Here is a 15858-nt window from a genome sequence, read left to right as displayed (position 1 = left end):
TGTGGTGCAACCATCATCACCATCCATCTCCAGAATTTTTTCATTTTCTCTAACTAAACTCTGTACCTGTTAAACAATAACTTCTCATTATCCCCCCACCCCCAGCCCCTGGCAACCACTATTCTACTTTCTGTCTCTATGAATTTGACTACTCTAGGTATTTCATATAAGTGAAATCATATAATATTTGTCCTTTTGTGTCTGGCTTATTTCACTTAGCATGATGTTTTTAAGATTCATCCATGTTGAGGCATGTGTTAGAATTTCCTTCCTTTTTAAAGCTGAATAATATTCCATTGTATGTACATCCCACATATTGTTTGCTGATTCATTCATCAATAGACTTTTAGTTGTTTCCCCCTTTGGCTATTGTGAATAATGCCACTATGAACATGGGTGTACAAATCTCTGCATCCTTGCTTTCAATTCTTGTGGGTATATATACCCTGAAGTGGAATTGCTGGATCATATGATAATTCACTGTTTAATTTTTTGAGGAACTCCCCAATGCATTCTTAATACCTACTTCTCCTCCCTACTCCCCTCTTTTTTTTTTTTTGTGAGGAAGATCGGCCCTAAGCTAACATCTGCCAATCCTCCTGGTTTTTTTGCTGAGGAAGACTGGCCCTGGGCTAACATCCATGCCCATCTTCCTCTACTGTATATGGGACACCACCACAGCATGGCTTGACAAGTGGTGTGTTGGTGCACGCCCAGGATCCGAACCGGCGAACCCCGGGCCGCTGCATGGAGCGCAAGCACTTAACCACTTGCGCCACTGGGCCGGCCCCCTCCCTAGTCCCCTCTTGCTTCTCCCCAAGCCAGTTCTAATTGGTCACCTAGTTTTGTGGGGTTTTTGTTTTTTAGTTTTTTATAGTCACCGTGCTGTATGTTACATCCCCAGAACGTACATATCTTATAAATGGAAGTTTGTACCTTTTGACCACCCTCACCCGTTTCCCCTACCCCTGCCAACCCCGCTTCTGGCAACCACCAATCTGTTCTGTTTCTTGAGTTCGATTTTTTAGATTCCATGTATAAGTGAGATAATACAGTATTTGTCTTTCTCTGTCTGACTTAGTTCACTTAGCATAATGCCCTCAAGGTCTATCCATGTTGTCGCAAATGGCATTATTTCCTTCTAAATAATATTCCATTGTGTATACATACCGCATTTTCTTTATCCATTCATCTGTCTATGGACACGTAACTTTTTCTATGTCTTGGCTATTGTAAATAATAGTCTTGTCACCTAGTCTCGTTTAATGTTTCCTTGTAATATTTATTTATCTGTCCCTCTTTCCCATTCTCATTGCTGCTGCCCAAATTGAGGCCTTTATCACCATTTTCTTGGTCTAATTAGAATAGTCTTCTGGTTTTCTAATTTTCATTCTCACACATCTCTAGTTATCTTCTGTTTTGCTACTAATGTGATTACTAAAAATTGCAAGCCTGGACATAATGTTTTCCTGTTTCAAAATTCTCCCCTTTGCATATTTAAAAAATGAAGAGTTATTAGCATGATAAAGCTCCTACCAACCTTACTAGCCATCTATCTATCTGTGCTTAACTGTTTATAGTTTTGTTGCTGCATCAGGATTTTCATGCCCTTGCACGTGCTTTCACTGTCTACAAAATCTTTCTCCCGTCATCTCATCTTTGAAGACTCAGCTCAAATGTCACCTCTTTTTATATTTAGGCTTTCTGGATTATCCCTATCCCCGTAAGCTTGTCACTTACTCCTTTGTGCATCCATGATACCCTGTAGGGACTTCTCCTTTGTACCCACAGTGCTTTATTATGTTTTTCACATGTGTATCTCCTGCCATTTCAAAGGCAACCACTGTGCCTTAACTCATGTTTCTATTCCCAGCATGTGGGGGATAAGTGAAAAAGAGTGCACTATCAGCTTGTAACCATTGGCATTTTGGTCTGTCTTGTTAATAGAACAATCTGAACCACGGATGAGATGTTGCACTCAGTCACAGTGTTGCTAGAACAAATTCCTGGAGAATCTCACTTTGTGAAAAATTCCTAGGGAATTTGAAATTTTTTTATAGTAATTATTGGAAAGGTATTGTTTACAGGAAAATTTATAGAATCACTGATGAAGTCCATTAGTCTCTCTGTATCAGAAATTACTAGTTGAATGTTTTTATTTGTCACAACAAATGAATATATGTGAAATCTTTCTAGTTGAAAAGTAGATTGACTGAAAATACATAGTGGGGAAATGCTCACATTTTTTTTCCTTCATCATCTCTCTTCACACTGACATAATTATGTGTTATTTTCCAGTAAACTTTGGTGAAAAAGGATTCTGAAAACTTATTTTCCTTTGAAATGCTCCCATTGCTGATAGTGGCCAATTGTGATAAAATGGTCTTGTTGCTTTAGATAATTAATGTTTGGTAGATTGAATTGTAAGAAGCCCAGTGATGCATACATTTAAGATTTAAAATTCTTTTTTTCCTTTTAGTAATTATTTTGCTGTAGACACTGCCTCTGCCATAGCCATTGCTCTGATGACGTTTGGCACTATGTATCCCATGAGCGTGTACAGTGGGAAAGTATTACTGCAGGTAAGGGTCTTTCAATGCTCATGCTTAATATCAGCCATCTTCTTCTACCAGATATAAAATTGTGTGCATTCTTCTACTAGATAGTGAAATTTTTAGCCCTCTTGGAAATGAAGCCAAACAATAATCTCTAAAATTTATTTAGTAAGAACCAGATAAAATTATATTGGCCCATGAAATAGACACAAATCTTTCTGTATTTATAAGACAAAATTAAATTAAAACATTTTTGCCTCTAATAATGTTTCAAGTAAAAACAATGTTACTTAAAGATTTTTTTAGATATTTATTTTCCCCTAATAAATGTGCTTTGGCTTTTGTATAATCTCGTTATGATTGTTTTCTTATTTCCTGCCCTTGAATCAGTGAGAATTTTAAATTTCAAACTTAAAATTAAGAATGACAAATGACTACTTGTTGAAACAAGCACCTGAATAGAAAGGTAGTTTCCCAGGACTGAATGTGTATGCGAGCACTGCTTTTCCTTTTGTTTACTCTCATGCCTTTTCTAAAACTTACGAGTAGAATCTCCATCTCCAAAAGCAGTGATAACAATAAGGTCATAGTTGTATAGAGCTATGCCCTATACAAAATGGTACTTTCTTAAAGATTTTTTTGTTCGTTGGTTGGTTCTTTAAGGCTTATTTGGTTCTAGAGATAGCATCTTCTTTGTGAGATAAAAAATAAGCACGGGCTGATTCCTTATGTTGCCCCACTAGTGGGGCCAATTGAAACCTCTCTTCCCTACACCATGATAGGGCACATGTCAAACAAAGCAAAGGCTGGTATAAAACCCCATGTTTTTTTGTTTCAGGACCACTGTTGAAAAAATTTATCTGCCTAGATTCTTATTTTATTTTATTTTTTCTCCAGACCACACCACCCCATGTTATTGGTCAGTTGGACAAACTTATCAGAGAGGTAAGACAGAATAGTAAATAAAATCATTTATAATTAGAGAATGCAAAGAGTGGGTACAAATAATACTTTATTCAACTCTATCTCCAATTTTATTTTAGAAGAGTTTGTATTCTTTGTAATAACACAGTAAGAGATATAACAGTGACAAAAGTATAAAAATTTGAGGAATTGCTCAGTCTGGAAGCCAAATTCACTTGAAATAAATGTGGAAGGTAATGGTCTAAAGACTGCCCTATTAGCAATATAAATGCTGTGATTTTTATGATTCTATATTCAAACCTAGGATTTTGATTAAGTTAAAGGGCCACTTTTATATGTTGATTGCTTTACCAACTAGCATCTTGATCTGTGGGTTTAGACTTTGTATTGTTATAAATTTCTATCTGTTAACTAATGAAGGAATAAGATAATTGAATTATTTGGATGTTGAGAGTATTTTAAGCTATTGCTTGTCAGTATCACAAAGGCCACTTTTACCAGTAGGGCTGACTACTTGTCTTAGGTAGTAGAGCCTGTGCCACTGTACAAATGGGCCACACACTATATATCTGGCCTTGGAATTTCCTTTTGGCCAACATCCAAATAGCATCTTGTGTTGTGCAGAAATTTATTAGAAGGAATCCAGAGAAAGAAGTGATGGAGAAAACAAAACAAAACAAAATCTGATACCACAAGTGCTGGATATAAATGTATGCCATAGTGATAAAATGAAAAGAACCATACACTGTTGAACAAGGTGGAGGTGGGAGGAGTAAAAACCTAATTCTAGAAGGATTGGTGCAGACAAGAAACTGGGAAAATAAGGCCTTGACTCAGTACTGAACAAGCAGAAATGGTATCTTGAGTGAGTGGTCTTGGACTTCTCTGCTAATGAGTGTCCTCGTGCAGGGTTTGGCCATGTCATTTCTAGGCATAGAGCAAGTCCATAGTGTAACTGAACTGTGTTGGGCTTGTCAAATACAGACAACTCTATTTCTTTGTTTTTGATTAGGTGTCTACCTTGGATGGAGTTTTGGAAGTCCGAAATGAGCATTTTTGGACCCTAGGTTTTGGCTCACTGGTATGTTTTTGACATATTACTTCAGTTATAGTTTAAAACATAGTTTATAATTTTTAAAATTAAAAGAAGTGTTTCTTTTCTTTTCTTTTTTTTTTTTGTGAGAAAGATCAGCCCTGAGCTGACATCCGATGCCAATCCTCCTCTTTTTGCTGAGGAAGACTGGCCCTGGGCTAACATCTCTGCCCATCTTCCTCCACTTTATATGGGACGCCTCCACAGCATGGCCTGACAAGTGGTGCATCAGTGCGCACCCGGGATCTGAACCTGGGCCGCCAACAGCGGAGCACGTGCACCTAACCGCTATGCTGCAGAGCCGACCCTGAAAGAATTGTTTCTTTAAAATTTTTATAGAGTCTTTGATTCCCATTTCTGTTCAATAGAGTCTAAAATGTAGATGGATTCAGTAACCTAATTGTGATTAATTGAGGAATGTTTTTCTTTTCTTTTCCTTTCAAACTACTGTTAATGATCTACTGGGCTGTCCAGATAAGACAAATCCGTAGTCACACATTGCTAAATATGAAAATGTTGCGAAAGTAAAAGGTGCAATTATTTTCTTTTTAATTGCAGTTCTAATTTTGGAGATTTTGCTGAATATGTTGAAGAGTTATAATGACACAACTTGCTTCAGCATAAAATTCCATGTTTTCTAATCCAATTTGGACTTCATTACCAGAGAGACTTTATTATGCAATAGTTTCATTCCTATGTCAGGAATGATGAGGAAAATCCAGGAAAGTACCCAGGAAAAAAAATAATTAATCACCAAAATCTTATCATATAGAGAAAACTGCTGTAGATATTTTGGATTTTAATACATTTACTCTGCTTAGAAAATGAGATCATGCTGCTTCATAATTTGTTCTCTTCACTTAGTGTATCATGAACAGCTTTCTATGTCATTTAATATTACTCTTCTACAATATCATTTTTGAAAAAACAAATAGGATTTGATTTTTCTAACATAACACAAATTTCAGAGGTAGGCAGATTAGGGTTGGTCCAACAGCTCAATGATGTCACTGCTTTGCAGCCTTTGGTTTCAGCTTTATGCTCTTTTAGGAGAAAAATGGCTGCTTCATCTCTACCTTCCCCTCTCTAGTCATTTTGGATGTCTAAAACTCATTCTCTAGTAAAATTCTTCAGGAAGGGCCCTTGGGGAAAATATTCCCTAAATTCTTGAATGTTGAAAACAGTTTGTGGACGTTATACTTAAAAATCAGTTGGGCTGGATATAAAGTCCTGAGTATTTTATTTCCTTGAGTTTCTTAAATATGTTACTCCATTTACCTCCAGCATAAAGTAGTAATAAAGCCTAATGACTTACAGTCTGTCTTTTTTCCTCATTATGTGTTATTTGATCTTTTTGCCTGGATGCTCCCCTCAATGTTTGTTTGTTTGTTTATTTGTTTGTTTGTTTGTTTATTGGAAGATTGGCCCTGCGCTAACATCTGTTCCCAATCTTCCTCTTTTTCGTTTTTTGCTCCCTAAAGCCCCAGTACATAGTTGTGTATCATAGTTGTAGAGTTGTAGCTCTTCTCTGTGGGGCACCACCTCAGCATGGCCTGAGGAGCGGTGAGTAGGTCTGGACCCAGGATCTGAAGCGGTGAAGCCTAGGCTGCCGAAATGGCGATGCCCAGACTGCCGGAGCAGAACGTGCAAAGTTACCCACTATGCCACTGGGCCAGCCCCTCAATGTTTTTTTAAGTACTGTAGTTTTACTAGAATATGTCTTGGTGTTGATCATGCTGAGTCAATTATTTCAGGTATGCAGTATACTCTCAATAATGTTATGTCAAAAACATTTTTTTTTTAACTTTCAGGAAAGTTTTCTTTAATTATAGTTCTTAATATTTATTCTGTTCTCTTGCTTTGATTTCCTTCTTTGGGAACTCCTATTGTAAGCATGTTGGATCTTTGCCTTTCTTTTGTATGTGTTATTTTCTTTCAATTATTATCTTAGTTTCCTTATTATCTCAATTTATCTTATCTCAATTTCCTTTTGATTTTTAAAACTTTCCTTCTTTTCACCTTTTATTTCTCTTAGAGTATACCTGTGTATTTATTTGCTTTTGTATTCCTTCTAGTTTAGTCTTCATTTCTGAAGTGCTTTTTTTCTTGTATTTCTGTCATCTCAGTCTGAGGTTTTCTAATTCTGACTTATATTGTTCTTGTTTCATGTTTTTTGGCTTGTTTGGAAAAGTAGGTTATAGCTTTCATCAGTTTTTTTAAAAATTATTTTATTGAGGTCATGTTGGTTTATAATGTGTAATTTCCATGTACATTATTATATATCAGTTTCTATATAGACTGCGTCATGCTCACTAGTTTTCATCAGTTTTGTAGGTAAATTTTTCTGGAGATCTTTTATAGTCTGTTCTGAATTCTCTTTTTTTTAAAATAAATTTGTTTGGGATTTGGATTCAGTCCTTTTGTTGCTCCTTTTTATGTGATACTAGTTTTCCTGAACTTTATAATAAGGAGGAGTTTAGGGTAGTATATCTAAATTCCTGATTTTACAGCTTCCTCTTCAGTGAGTCTATGAAGAGCAAGTTCTTTCTTTCTTCTGGCTCTGCTCCTCTCCCATTTGTATCTGAACCTTCTCTATGCTTTGTCTCTACTGTGCTGCTCAATTTGGATTCTCTTCTCAGTTGTTTCTTCTTAATGTGGGGCTTTGTACTGGATGGGAGCTTTGCTTGGTTGCTTTTGAGAGCTCATAGGGCTCAGACTACCCCAGCTCTTCATATCTTATTGCAGACCCAGTGTACTCACCCACTATTGAAATGTGCAAAACCTCTCCCAGTTTCCCACCTGCCTTTCTCAAATTTGCTGTCCTAGATTTCCATTAAGTACCAGTTGGCTGCTTTGGGGTTTTTAGGTCAGTCAGATGCCCTATTGCTTCCTCCTCCACAGAGGCTGATACCTTGCAGGTCTTATAGCTTGTATTTCTTTGGGTTTCTTAGAGGTACCATGTTATCTAGTTTTTTGTAAATGTTGTCCATAGTAGGTTTTGGATTTGCTGTCTTAGCTTCTCTGTTTTTATGGGGATAATTAGGGTGTTTCAAAAAAGTACCACCACTGCTGCTATCTTCCAGGAATCTCAACATAACTTTTAATAGCTGTAGAGTTTTATATTATATGAATATGCCATAATTTATTTAATCAGTCCCCTAATCAACAAGTTGTTTTCCATTTTTCCCATATAAGCAAGGCTGGGATAAACATTTTTGTGGAATAATCTTCTCACATGCCCATGATTATTCCTTAAGATTCATTTTTGTGAGTCAAAGGATATTCACATTTTTTATGGCTTTTGATGCAAATTGCCAAATCACTTTCCAAAAATGGCTATACCAATTTACATTCTCCCAGTAATGTAGTTCATTTTTATTTATTTATTTTTTTGGTGAGGAAGATCAGCCCTGAGCTAACATCTGTTGCCAATCCTCCTCTTTTTGCTGAGGAAGATTGGCCCTGGGCTAACATCCGTGCATGCCCATCTTCCTCTGCTTTATATGTGGGACACCTGCCACAGCATGGCTTGATGAGCAATGCGTTCTGCACCCAGGATCCGAACCCGCGAACCCCAGGCTGCCGGAGCAGAGCACGCGAACTTAACCACTATGCCACCAGGCCAGCCCCTCTGGTTCATTTTTAATCATTCTGTTAATTGCACTGATATTAATAAGTCAGCAGACAGCTGTTTATTTAGCTGGGTGGCTTATAAACACAAAAAATACAATCATCTCAGCTATTCATAACTTGGCCATCTAACAACCGCACCAGTGTAGCTCCTGATTAAGACCAAAGAAATGAATAAAACAAGCTTTTGAGCTGCCAAGAAAAGTTGTCACAGAAGCCATAGATAAATGCAAACACCACAATCATAGGAGACTCTGTTCAAGCTCATACTGGGAAATGGTTTTCACTTATTTTAATTACTTTGATTTCCATATCAGACTGAAAGAGGATACAGTCTCTTTTATATTATATAGTTTTTTATAGTCATGACTGTGAGATGCTACTGGCAAAAAAAAGGAGAAATCAAAGATGACTTGATTTCTAGACATGGCTTGTCTTACCTAAAAGTGATAAACTAGAAGTCAAATTCAAGCAATATAGACATTTTCTCTATCTCATGATTGACAGTAGCTCTCTTATTTCTGCTCAAGTTGTAGCTTCAGACACATTGTAACCAAAGCAACTGTTTGGCTAATTTATGTGCAGTTTATGCTTTGTTATAATTTTTTCTTTTTTGAAAATCTGAGTTTCTCTAAAAAATAACATGGAATATCTGCTGGATATTTTATTTAATTTAAGTTTTTATTATATAAATAGTACCTGATTGTTAGATAGACTAAAATTTATAACTAAGTAAAAAAGAAGAGAATAAAAACCTAGAGATAATTGCTGTTATTCTTGGTATTTTTCTGTGTGTGTGTTTTAACCAAAATAGCATCATTGTTGTACCTACTATTTTGTTATCTACATTAAAAACGTAATGTGTGATAAACGTCTTTTCAAGTTAATAAGCATACTTTAACCATCATTGTAATGCCTAGTGCTCTCTGTCTTACTAGTAACCTAGGTTAGAAACCTTGAGATCATCTTTAATCCATCTCCCGCGTCCATTGCATCCAGTTGGGTATCAAGTCCTCCTACTTCTAACCCATAGAATATCATGAATCCATCTGTGCCTCTCTGGTCACACTGTATTTGTCCTGTCTTAGCCCTCCTTATTTCTAACCTAGATTGTTGCACTCATTTCCTACCGGTTTACCCATCAGCCATACCTATAGTTTTTCTGAACTCTGAGTATTTTACTTCTGTGTGATTGCTGCTGTTAAAACTCCTTGTCATGATTTTTAGAGCCCTCTGCTAGCCTTTCTTTTTAACATTATTACCAACCTATTTTTTTTTCTTCTTTCCATTTTTTTTCCTTCTGTTTCCCCCATCCTCCTACCTTCCTTCATTCTTTCCTTTCTTTTCTCTCTCTCTCTTTCATTCTTTTTCTACCCCCTGAAATATTTGCACTTCTTTATGTATTAGTAATATTGCTTATTCTTCCCCAAACATGCCATGCATTTTAATTGCTATTCCTTCAGCTTAGAATGCCTGTCTCCACCTTTTGAAATTTCATTTAACCATCAACCCTAGATCAAATGCCATCTTCTTTTGAAGTCTTCCTCGATTGGAATTAATACCCACCTTTTCTGCCCTTCCAGAGCATTTTTCATGTGCTTCAATTATATTCTACCTTGTATTTTACATGCTTGTCTTCCTCCTACATGGATTTCTCTCTTTTTTTTTAATACAGTCGTGTCGCTTAATGACAGGGATGGATTCTGAGAAATGTGTCGTTAGGCGATTTTCTTGTTGTGCAAACATCATAGAGTGTACTTACACAAACGTAGATGGTATAGCCTACTACACACCTAGGCTATACGGTACTAATCTTATGGGACCACTGTTGTATATGCAGTCCATCATTGACCAAAACATCATTATGCAGCACATGACTGTATTTTTAAAAAGTTACATTTTATTTAAAGAGTCACAAATTATTTCATTAACTCTTTACATTAATAATCATTGCTAAGTAGTCTTTAAAGGATGTCAAGACATTAAGCTTTCTCTTGTTTTAAAGAAAATACCAAGTACTGTTACAACCAAATCATAAATAAAATGTTCATTTCTATTGGAATTTTCAGAGGTATAATTCTAAGCAGTCTCTTTCTTATGATTCTGCCCCTTTTAGGCTGGATCAGTGCATGTAAGAATTCGACGAGATGCAAACGAACAAATGGTTCTTGCTCATGTGACCAACAGGCTGTACACTCTAGTGTCTACTCTGACTGTTCAAATTTTCAAGGATGATTGGATTAGACCTGCCTTACTGTCTGGGCCTGTTGCAGCCAATGTTCTAAACTTTTCAGATCATCACATAATCCCAATGCCTCCTTTAAAGGGTACTGATGATTTGAACCCTGTCACATCAACTCCAGCTAAACCTAGTAGTCCACCTCCAGAATTTTCATTTAACACCCCTGGAAAAAATGTGAGCCCAGTTATTCTTCTAAACACACAAACAAGACCTTATGGTTTGGGTCTTAATCATGGACACACACCTTATAGCAGCATGTTTAATCAAGGACTTGGAGTTCCAGGAATTGGAGCAACTCAAGGATTCAGGACTGGTTTTACAAATATACCAAGTAGATATGGAACTAACAATAGAATTGGACAACCAAGACCATGATGTGCTCTAATTTAATTTATTTTTATCAGGAATATTGACTCCTTGACTTCCAATTTATTTAGTAATCCAACTTTGCATTGACTGTTCAATCATTTAGTCTAACTGTTGGAGAATAGTAGCCTTGTTCACATTTCATGAAACCAATGAAACTATATTTTTGTAAAATGTATTTGGGGCAGTGAGAACCTTCTAAATGTTATAGGCTTTAAATAGGCTTCCTTTAGAAAGTGTGTTTCTCTAAATTTGAATATTGCTATCTTTGGTTTTGTAGTTGACTGCAGTGTGATATGACATTACCTTTGTAAGAGAGCCACTTGATAGAGTAGGCCTGTCACATTAAAAATATAATATTTTCTTCAGTGAAATTTATAAACATGCTTCTTGAATGATGATACATATTTTAGGAAAGGAAAAAAGTATCCATTCTAAAAGTAAAAGTCTCTTTTATAGCTTTTCTCATTTTTCTTTGAAGTCCTCCTGAATTATGTCTTGCAAAGTAAAAGCAAAATTTTATCAGAAATTTTAGAACATATTCTACTATCTAGCATAATTTAAAAATTTTAGTTATCGATTTTTTAATAGTTTTTCTCATTAAAAAATTTCAATGCATTTGTAAATAGTTCATGGTTCTCAAAGTGTTTTATTTTGGTTAAATGAATACCAAATTCATTGGTGACGTACAATGAAAGAATCCCCGTTTTCTGACTTACATTTAATCAAATATGACATAATGGTGAATTTATCTTTTTTGTCACCTATTCATCGGTTGCCTTGTTAATATCTCATTTTATTAACAAAATGTATCAAATATATTACCAAAATATATGGAATTTCCTACATAATATGGAATTTGATATCTTTTCAAAGTTTCACAATTTGAGTTTACATTATATAATTTTACCAAAACATAATGTATCTTAGATTATAGAATACAGTATTCTTAGATCTGCAGCAGACAGTTTCTAACTTATTTTGTTTTGCTTTGTCAAAATAGTGAATTGTTAACTGTGATGAAGTGTGAGAATCATGTAGATTATTTTATTTTTTGAGTATTTTCCAAATGCAAATGTTCAGGACTTTCCAACATGGCCAGTATGACTTACAAAAAGTATAACAAGCAGCAGTCACAAATTACCTATAAGGTTTCTTTCATTTTATCATGAGTTTTATAACTAGAGTTTTAGAAGGGGTTTCTGAGAGTGGATTCAACTCTCCTAGAATCCACTACTCCTGGAGATTTATGACTTTTCCACCATCAGCCAGCTATCTACAGACGATTTTCATTTTTGTAGAATTTGCAAGTTTCTTGAATCAACTTATCCTCTTTTAAATATGAGCAACACTTCCAAATCCTATTTCTTCACAGTGGAATAACAAACATCCAAGAAGCCATCTCTGTCAAGCAGAATTGTAGTCATCCTGTGCTAATAAGTGACCATGTTCCAGATAACTTTTGCCCAGTGAGGAGTTGGTCACTGTCTTTGACATCTGCAGCTCTGTTCAGGCATTTGACCTGCTGAAGAAATAGAGCCCATACTACCTTGACTGCTGGGGAAAAGGAAACTTCGTAGAATGCAATAAGGCAACCTGTTCCTTATTCCTTGTCTTATGTTCTCCAACTATTACTATACGTATTATTGGTCTACTATTACAGGTTGGTTTTTCCTCCATTGACCTCATCTAAATGTGAATTTGGGTCATGTGTGAAATCTGAAGAACTGCCATGTACTGAGTGGTGATTCAGAGGTATGTGCTGCCGCCCTATGCAAGACTCCATTTCCACGGAGATTTTTAAACTGTCCAGGTACTAAACACAGTTGTGTGTGAGATTAAATGCCTACTTCCTCAACACCTATTCCGAGGCAGAATCTGTGCAGTTGTCCCACCAAAGGTGCTTTGATACCCACCTACTCTATTTGAGAAGTTGCCTGTGGGTTCTGAAGGAATTGGCTCTACTTGCTGAAATTCTGTAATGCCAGCAGGTGCAGGTGACATTGGTCCATGTAGTATTGCATAGAGAAACCTTATTTGCCAAGCTCTGGCCAGCTTCTGGATATGGAAACAAGAAATTTGGCCAGCATAGGCCTATAGTCAGCAGCCTTACTAGGAAATCTTGCCACAGAGTCACTTGAAGCTAGACTGAGAAGGGAATTTGAATTAAATCCTTGGCCCATTGTTTGTGATTAAGAACAAGCTCCATGGAGTGTGATTAACCCTGTTTGAGAAATCACTGTATTGTAATGGAAAAAACACTGGACTGGAAGGCAAGAGCTTTGGATTCCAATCCTGATGCTGCCACTACGTAAGTAGTTTTGAAACCGTGGACAAGTCATTGAACTGCTCTGAGCTTTCTCATCTGTAAAGTTAGGGTGGGGAATGAATTAGTTGATCTGTAAACTGTCAGCTCTAAAATTTTATGACTAATCTGCAGAATATATGCCCACTTGCTAAACAGAATATTGTGCCCAGAATTTCTTTCTAGTGACTACCTCAACATACAGGCCAAGTGTTACCTACACTAACACCCAAGCCATTAATTTGAGGTGCCACGAGAATAGAAGGTAAACCGCAGGCTAACACCATTTAAGTTTTTGTTTATTTCAGACTTGCCTTGACTTAAATCTGTTTAAATTAAACAGATTTATCTTAGACTTCTTTCTTTGTGGGGAAGGATTATTTTTTGGGGTGTTGGAGAAAAGATTAAGACAGGGTACCCTTAGTTTTCATAGGGTACAAAGAATGGGGTACACTTTTTCTTTCTTCGTTAATCTCTGAAGTCACAGTTGGAATTACAAACATGTATCAGCAACTGGAGAGGACCTGAATTTCAAGCCTCTGATTTAGCTGCTCATAAACTGCCAATTTTTTGCTTGACTAGAGAATGCTGATCTTATTTGGGGGTCTGATGTGCTTCTTATATAAGAAAATGCTTTTTACATTCCAAATTGTTTGAATTAAACTGTTTGAATAAAGAATGTACATGGAGTTTTCTCTCTGGTTTTAAATAATTTTTGCTTGTTTCTTTATTCGATAGCTGTTTATTGATAATTTAAATATCTCATATTTAGCAAATATTTGTTGAGAGTCCAGTACATGCCAGGCACTGTACTAAGTAAATGTGTGTGCAATATACCAATTTTGGGGACTTGCTATTCTTGAGAACAGGGGGAACACAAAGGTGAACAAGGGTCCCCTTCAAGTAGGATAATCCTAGTAGGAGAGATGAGACACAGAACTGTTGCACATGTAATTAAATTAAACTCCCTCCCACTTCCTACACTTCTTTGGCTTCATGTTCCTGCCATCCTCCTCTTTTCCTCCTTTTTTCCTAAATGGTGAAACTAAGAAAGTAGATTTTCATGGAAGATGCCAGCTAAGGAGGTAGTGGTGCCACACATGATCCTGATATCAGTAAAGAAAGAGAAAGTTTAGAAGGAACAAATTAGGCAGACATAGTTGAGAAGGATAATTTTTAGGTGTATAATGGATTGCCATATACTTGCAGACTCTTGGACTATATGAGCAAAGGTTTTTAAATCACCAGGCTGAAAGTAATGAGATTCCCAGAGCATTCATGGGCTTAGGGTGCCCTTTATTTAAGCAGTTACTAGTTTAAAATTACCTTTAATAACACTCACATCATCATCATCAAATTGCCACCCAACAAGCCTAGCTTCTTGCAAAAAAGTTAACTTGGATAACACATGGCCAAGTTTTCTGACTAATGCTGCATCAGGTAAAAATCTTTTGGTACTGAAGTCAAAAAACACTAATTGCTTGAGATTCTCAAAAACACCCATGAAGGCAAGCCATCCATCACTGCTCACACAATTTCCCGCCAAATCCAGCTGCTGGAGGTTTTTCAGAGGGTTCTTATTGAAAAATGCACCTGAGTAAAAAAATAGAAATAAGTATGTTAGTTGGAAGCAAAACAGTTTTTTAGGAGAAATGGCCATATTTGGACCAGTGTTTTACTTCAGAAAGAAGTTACAATTCTCTATAGATAAGGCAGGGACTGTGAATCTGGTCCATTGTATTTAAAAATTATATTTTTCCTCAAGTGTAAGGGAATCTCATAAATAGTAGTTAGTATAGCAAACCAATATAAATTATATATTTTTTCCCTTTTCCTGACTCTTCCAGGAAATAGAAGATTGCTTAAAAATTGAGGTGTGAGAGATGCTATTAAATATTCAGTTCTTGTTTTCAAAATTGGATTCAAACTTTGACAATATTAGGTCATTTCCTCTCCTGGAGAAGTAAACACCATGTAACTATTATTTCATTGGGTATGGAATGTTCCTAACTGTAAACTTCAGTAAGTGAGACTCCTTCAGTATCTCAAGATTTGGGTTTTTTGGTTTTTTAGTTTTTTTCCCAACCCTCCCTAGACTCTTCAGGAACTTCCATTCCTTACAGAACAGGGTGCTCTAAACTACCTCCTCCAAAGGTCAAGTGGATGTCCTAGCCATGACCATGAAGTCAAAGTTAACACCCTAAGGAATGGAAGAGTTAAAAAAGGAGATTTCTGAAAGAAGGCACGGAGCAAAGTCACCCCACCTGCCTGGACTGCTTACCTCTGAACTGTTAACACAAGAGGGAAATAAAGCGCTCCGTTCTGTAAGCCGTGGTGTAGTTGGGTCTCTTGTTATACCAGCTTAGCCTGTGCCCAGCCTAGCTCAGATAGGGCCTCACTTTCTTCCCTCTTCCTCCTTCCCATAAGGAGCCCTTCTTTATTCTTTGTAGGGTGGCTTTCTCTCTGCTCTCTCTTATAGCTCATGTTCGTGTCCTTTCTGCCTCTGCCTCTTTTCCATGTGCTTCCCAGCATGGTAAGCACTCAGTCAAAATGCTGCTTGCCAGGAGTGTCTGTATATAAGGCTCCTTCCTCAAACAGCAACTTCTTTTCTCCTTCTCGACTAGCAGAACAGATTTCACCACCTAAGAGGAACTGAACAAAGAAGAATTTAAAGCCCATTCTACCCTTAGAGGGCAAGCTATTTATACAGGCTTTCTGCTAAGGTTTAAGAATGGTGTCCACT

General features: G+C 36.6%; 2 protein-coding genes across 3 annotated transcripts in view; one reads left to right on the top strand and one right to left on the bottom strand.

Annotated features, from left to right (window-relative positions):
* The window catches only part of SLC30A6 (solute carrier family 30 member 6), a 48912-nt gene extending 36931 nt beyond the window's left edge, over positions 1-11981 (top strand). The window contains exons 11-14 of the mRNA XM_058551491.1: positions 2480-2582; positions 3453-3500; positions 4492-4560; positions 10319-11981. Coding sequence (XP_058407474.1) covers positions 2480-2582; positions 3453-3500; positions 4492-4560; positions 10319-10819 — 721 coding nt within the window. The 3' untranslated portion in view covers positions 10820-11981. The remainder of the gene's footprint in view (positions 1-2479; positions 2583-3452; positions 3501-4491; positions 4561-10318) is intronic.
* Positions 11982-14374: 2393 nt separating this feature from the next.
* NLRC4 (NLR family CARD domain containing 4) overlaps positions 14375-15858 on the bottom strand; it is a 46381-nt gene continuing 44897 nt past the window's right edge. For both annotated transcript variants that reach the window (XM_058551485.1, XM_058551484.1), the window contains one exon: positions 14375-14708. In XM_058551485.1, the coding sequence (XP_058407468.1) occupies positions 14416-14708 (293 nt within the window). In that variant the 3' untranslated portion in view covers positions 14375-14415. The remainder of the gene's footprint in view (positions 14709-15858) is intronic.

The sequence above is a fragment of the Diceros bicornis genome, chromosome 12, assembly GCF_020826845.1.
Source record: "Diceros bicornis minor isolate mBicDic1 chromosome 12, mDicBic1.mat.cur, whole genome shotgun sequence".
NCBI lineage: Eukaryota > Metazoa > Chordata > Mammalia > Perissodactyla > Rhinocerotidae > Diceros > Diceros bicornis.
The sequence above is the reverse complement of the archived record's forward strand: the minus strand, read 5'-3'. Positions and strand labels throughout refer to the sequence as shown.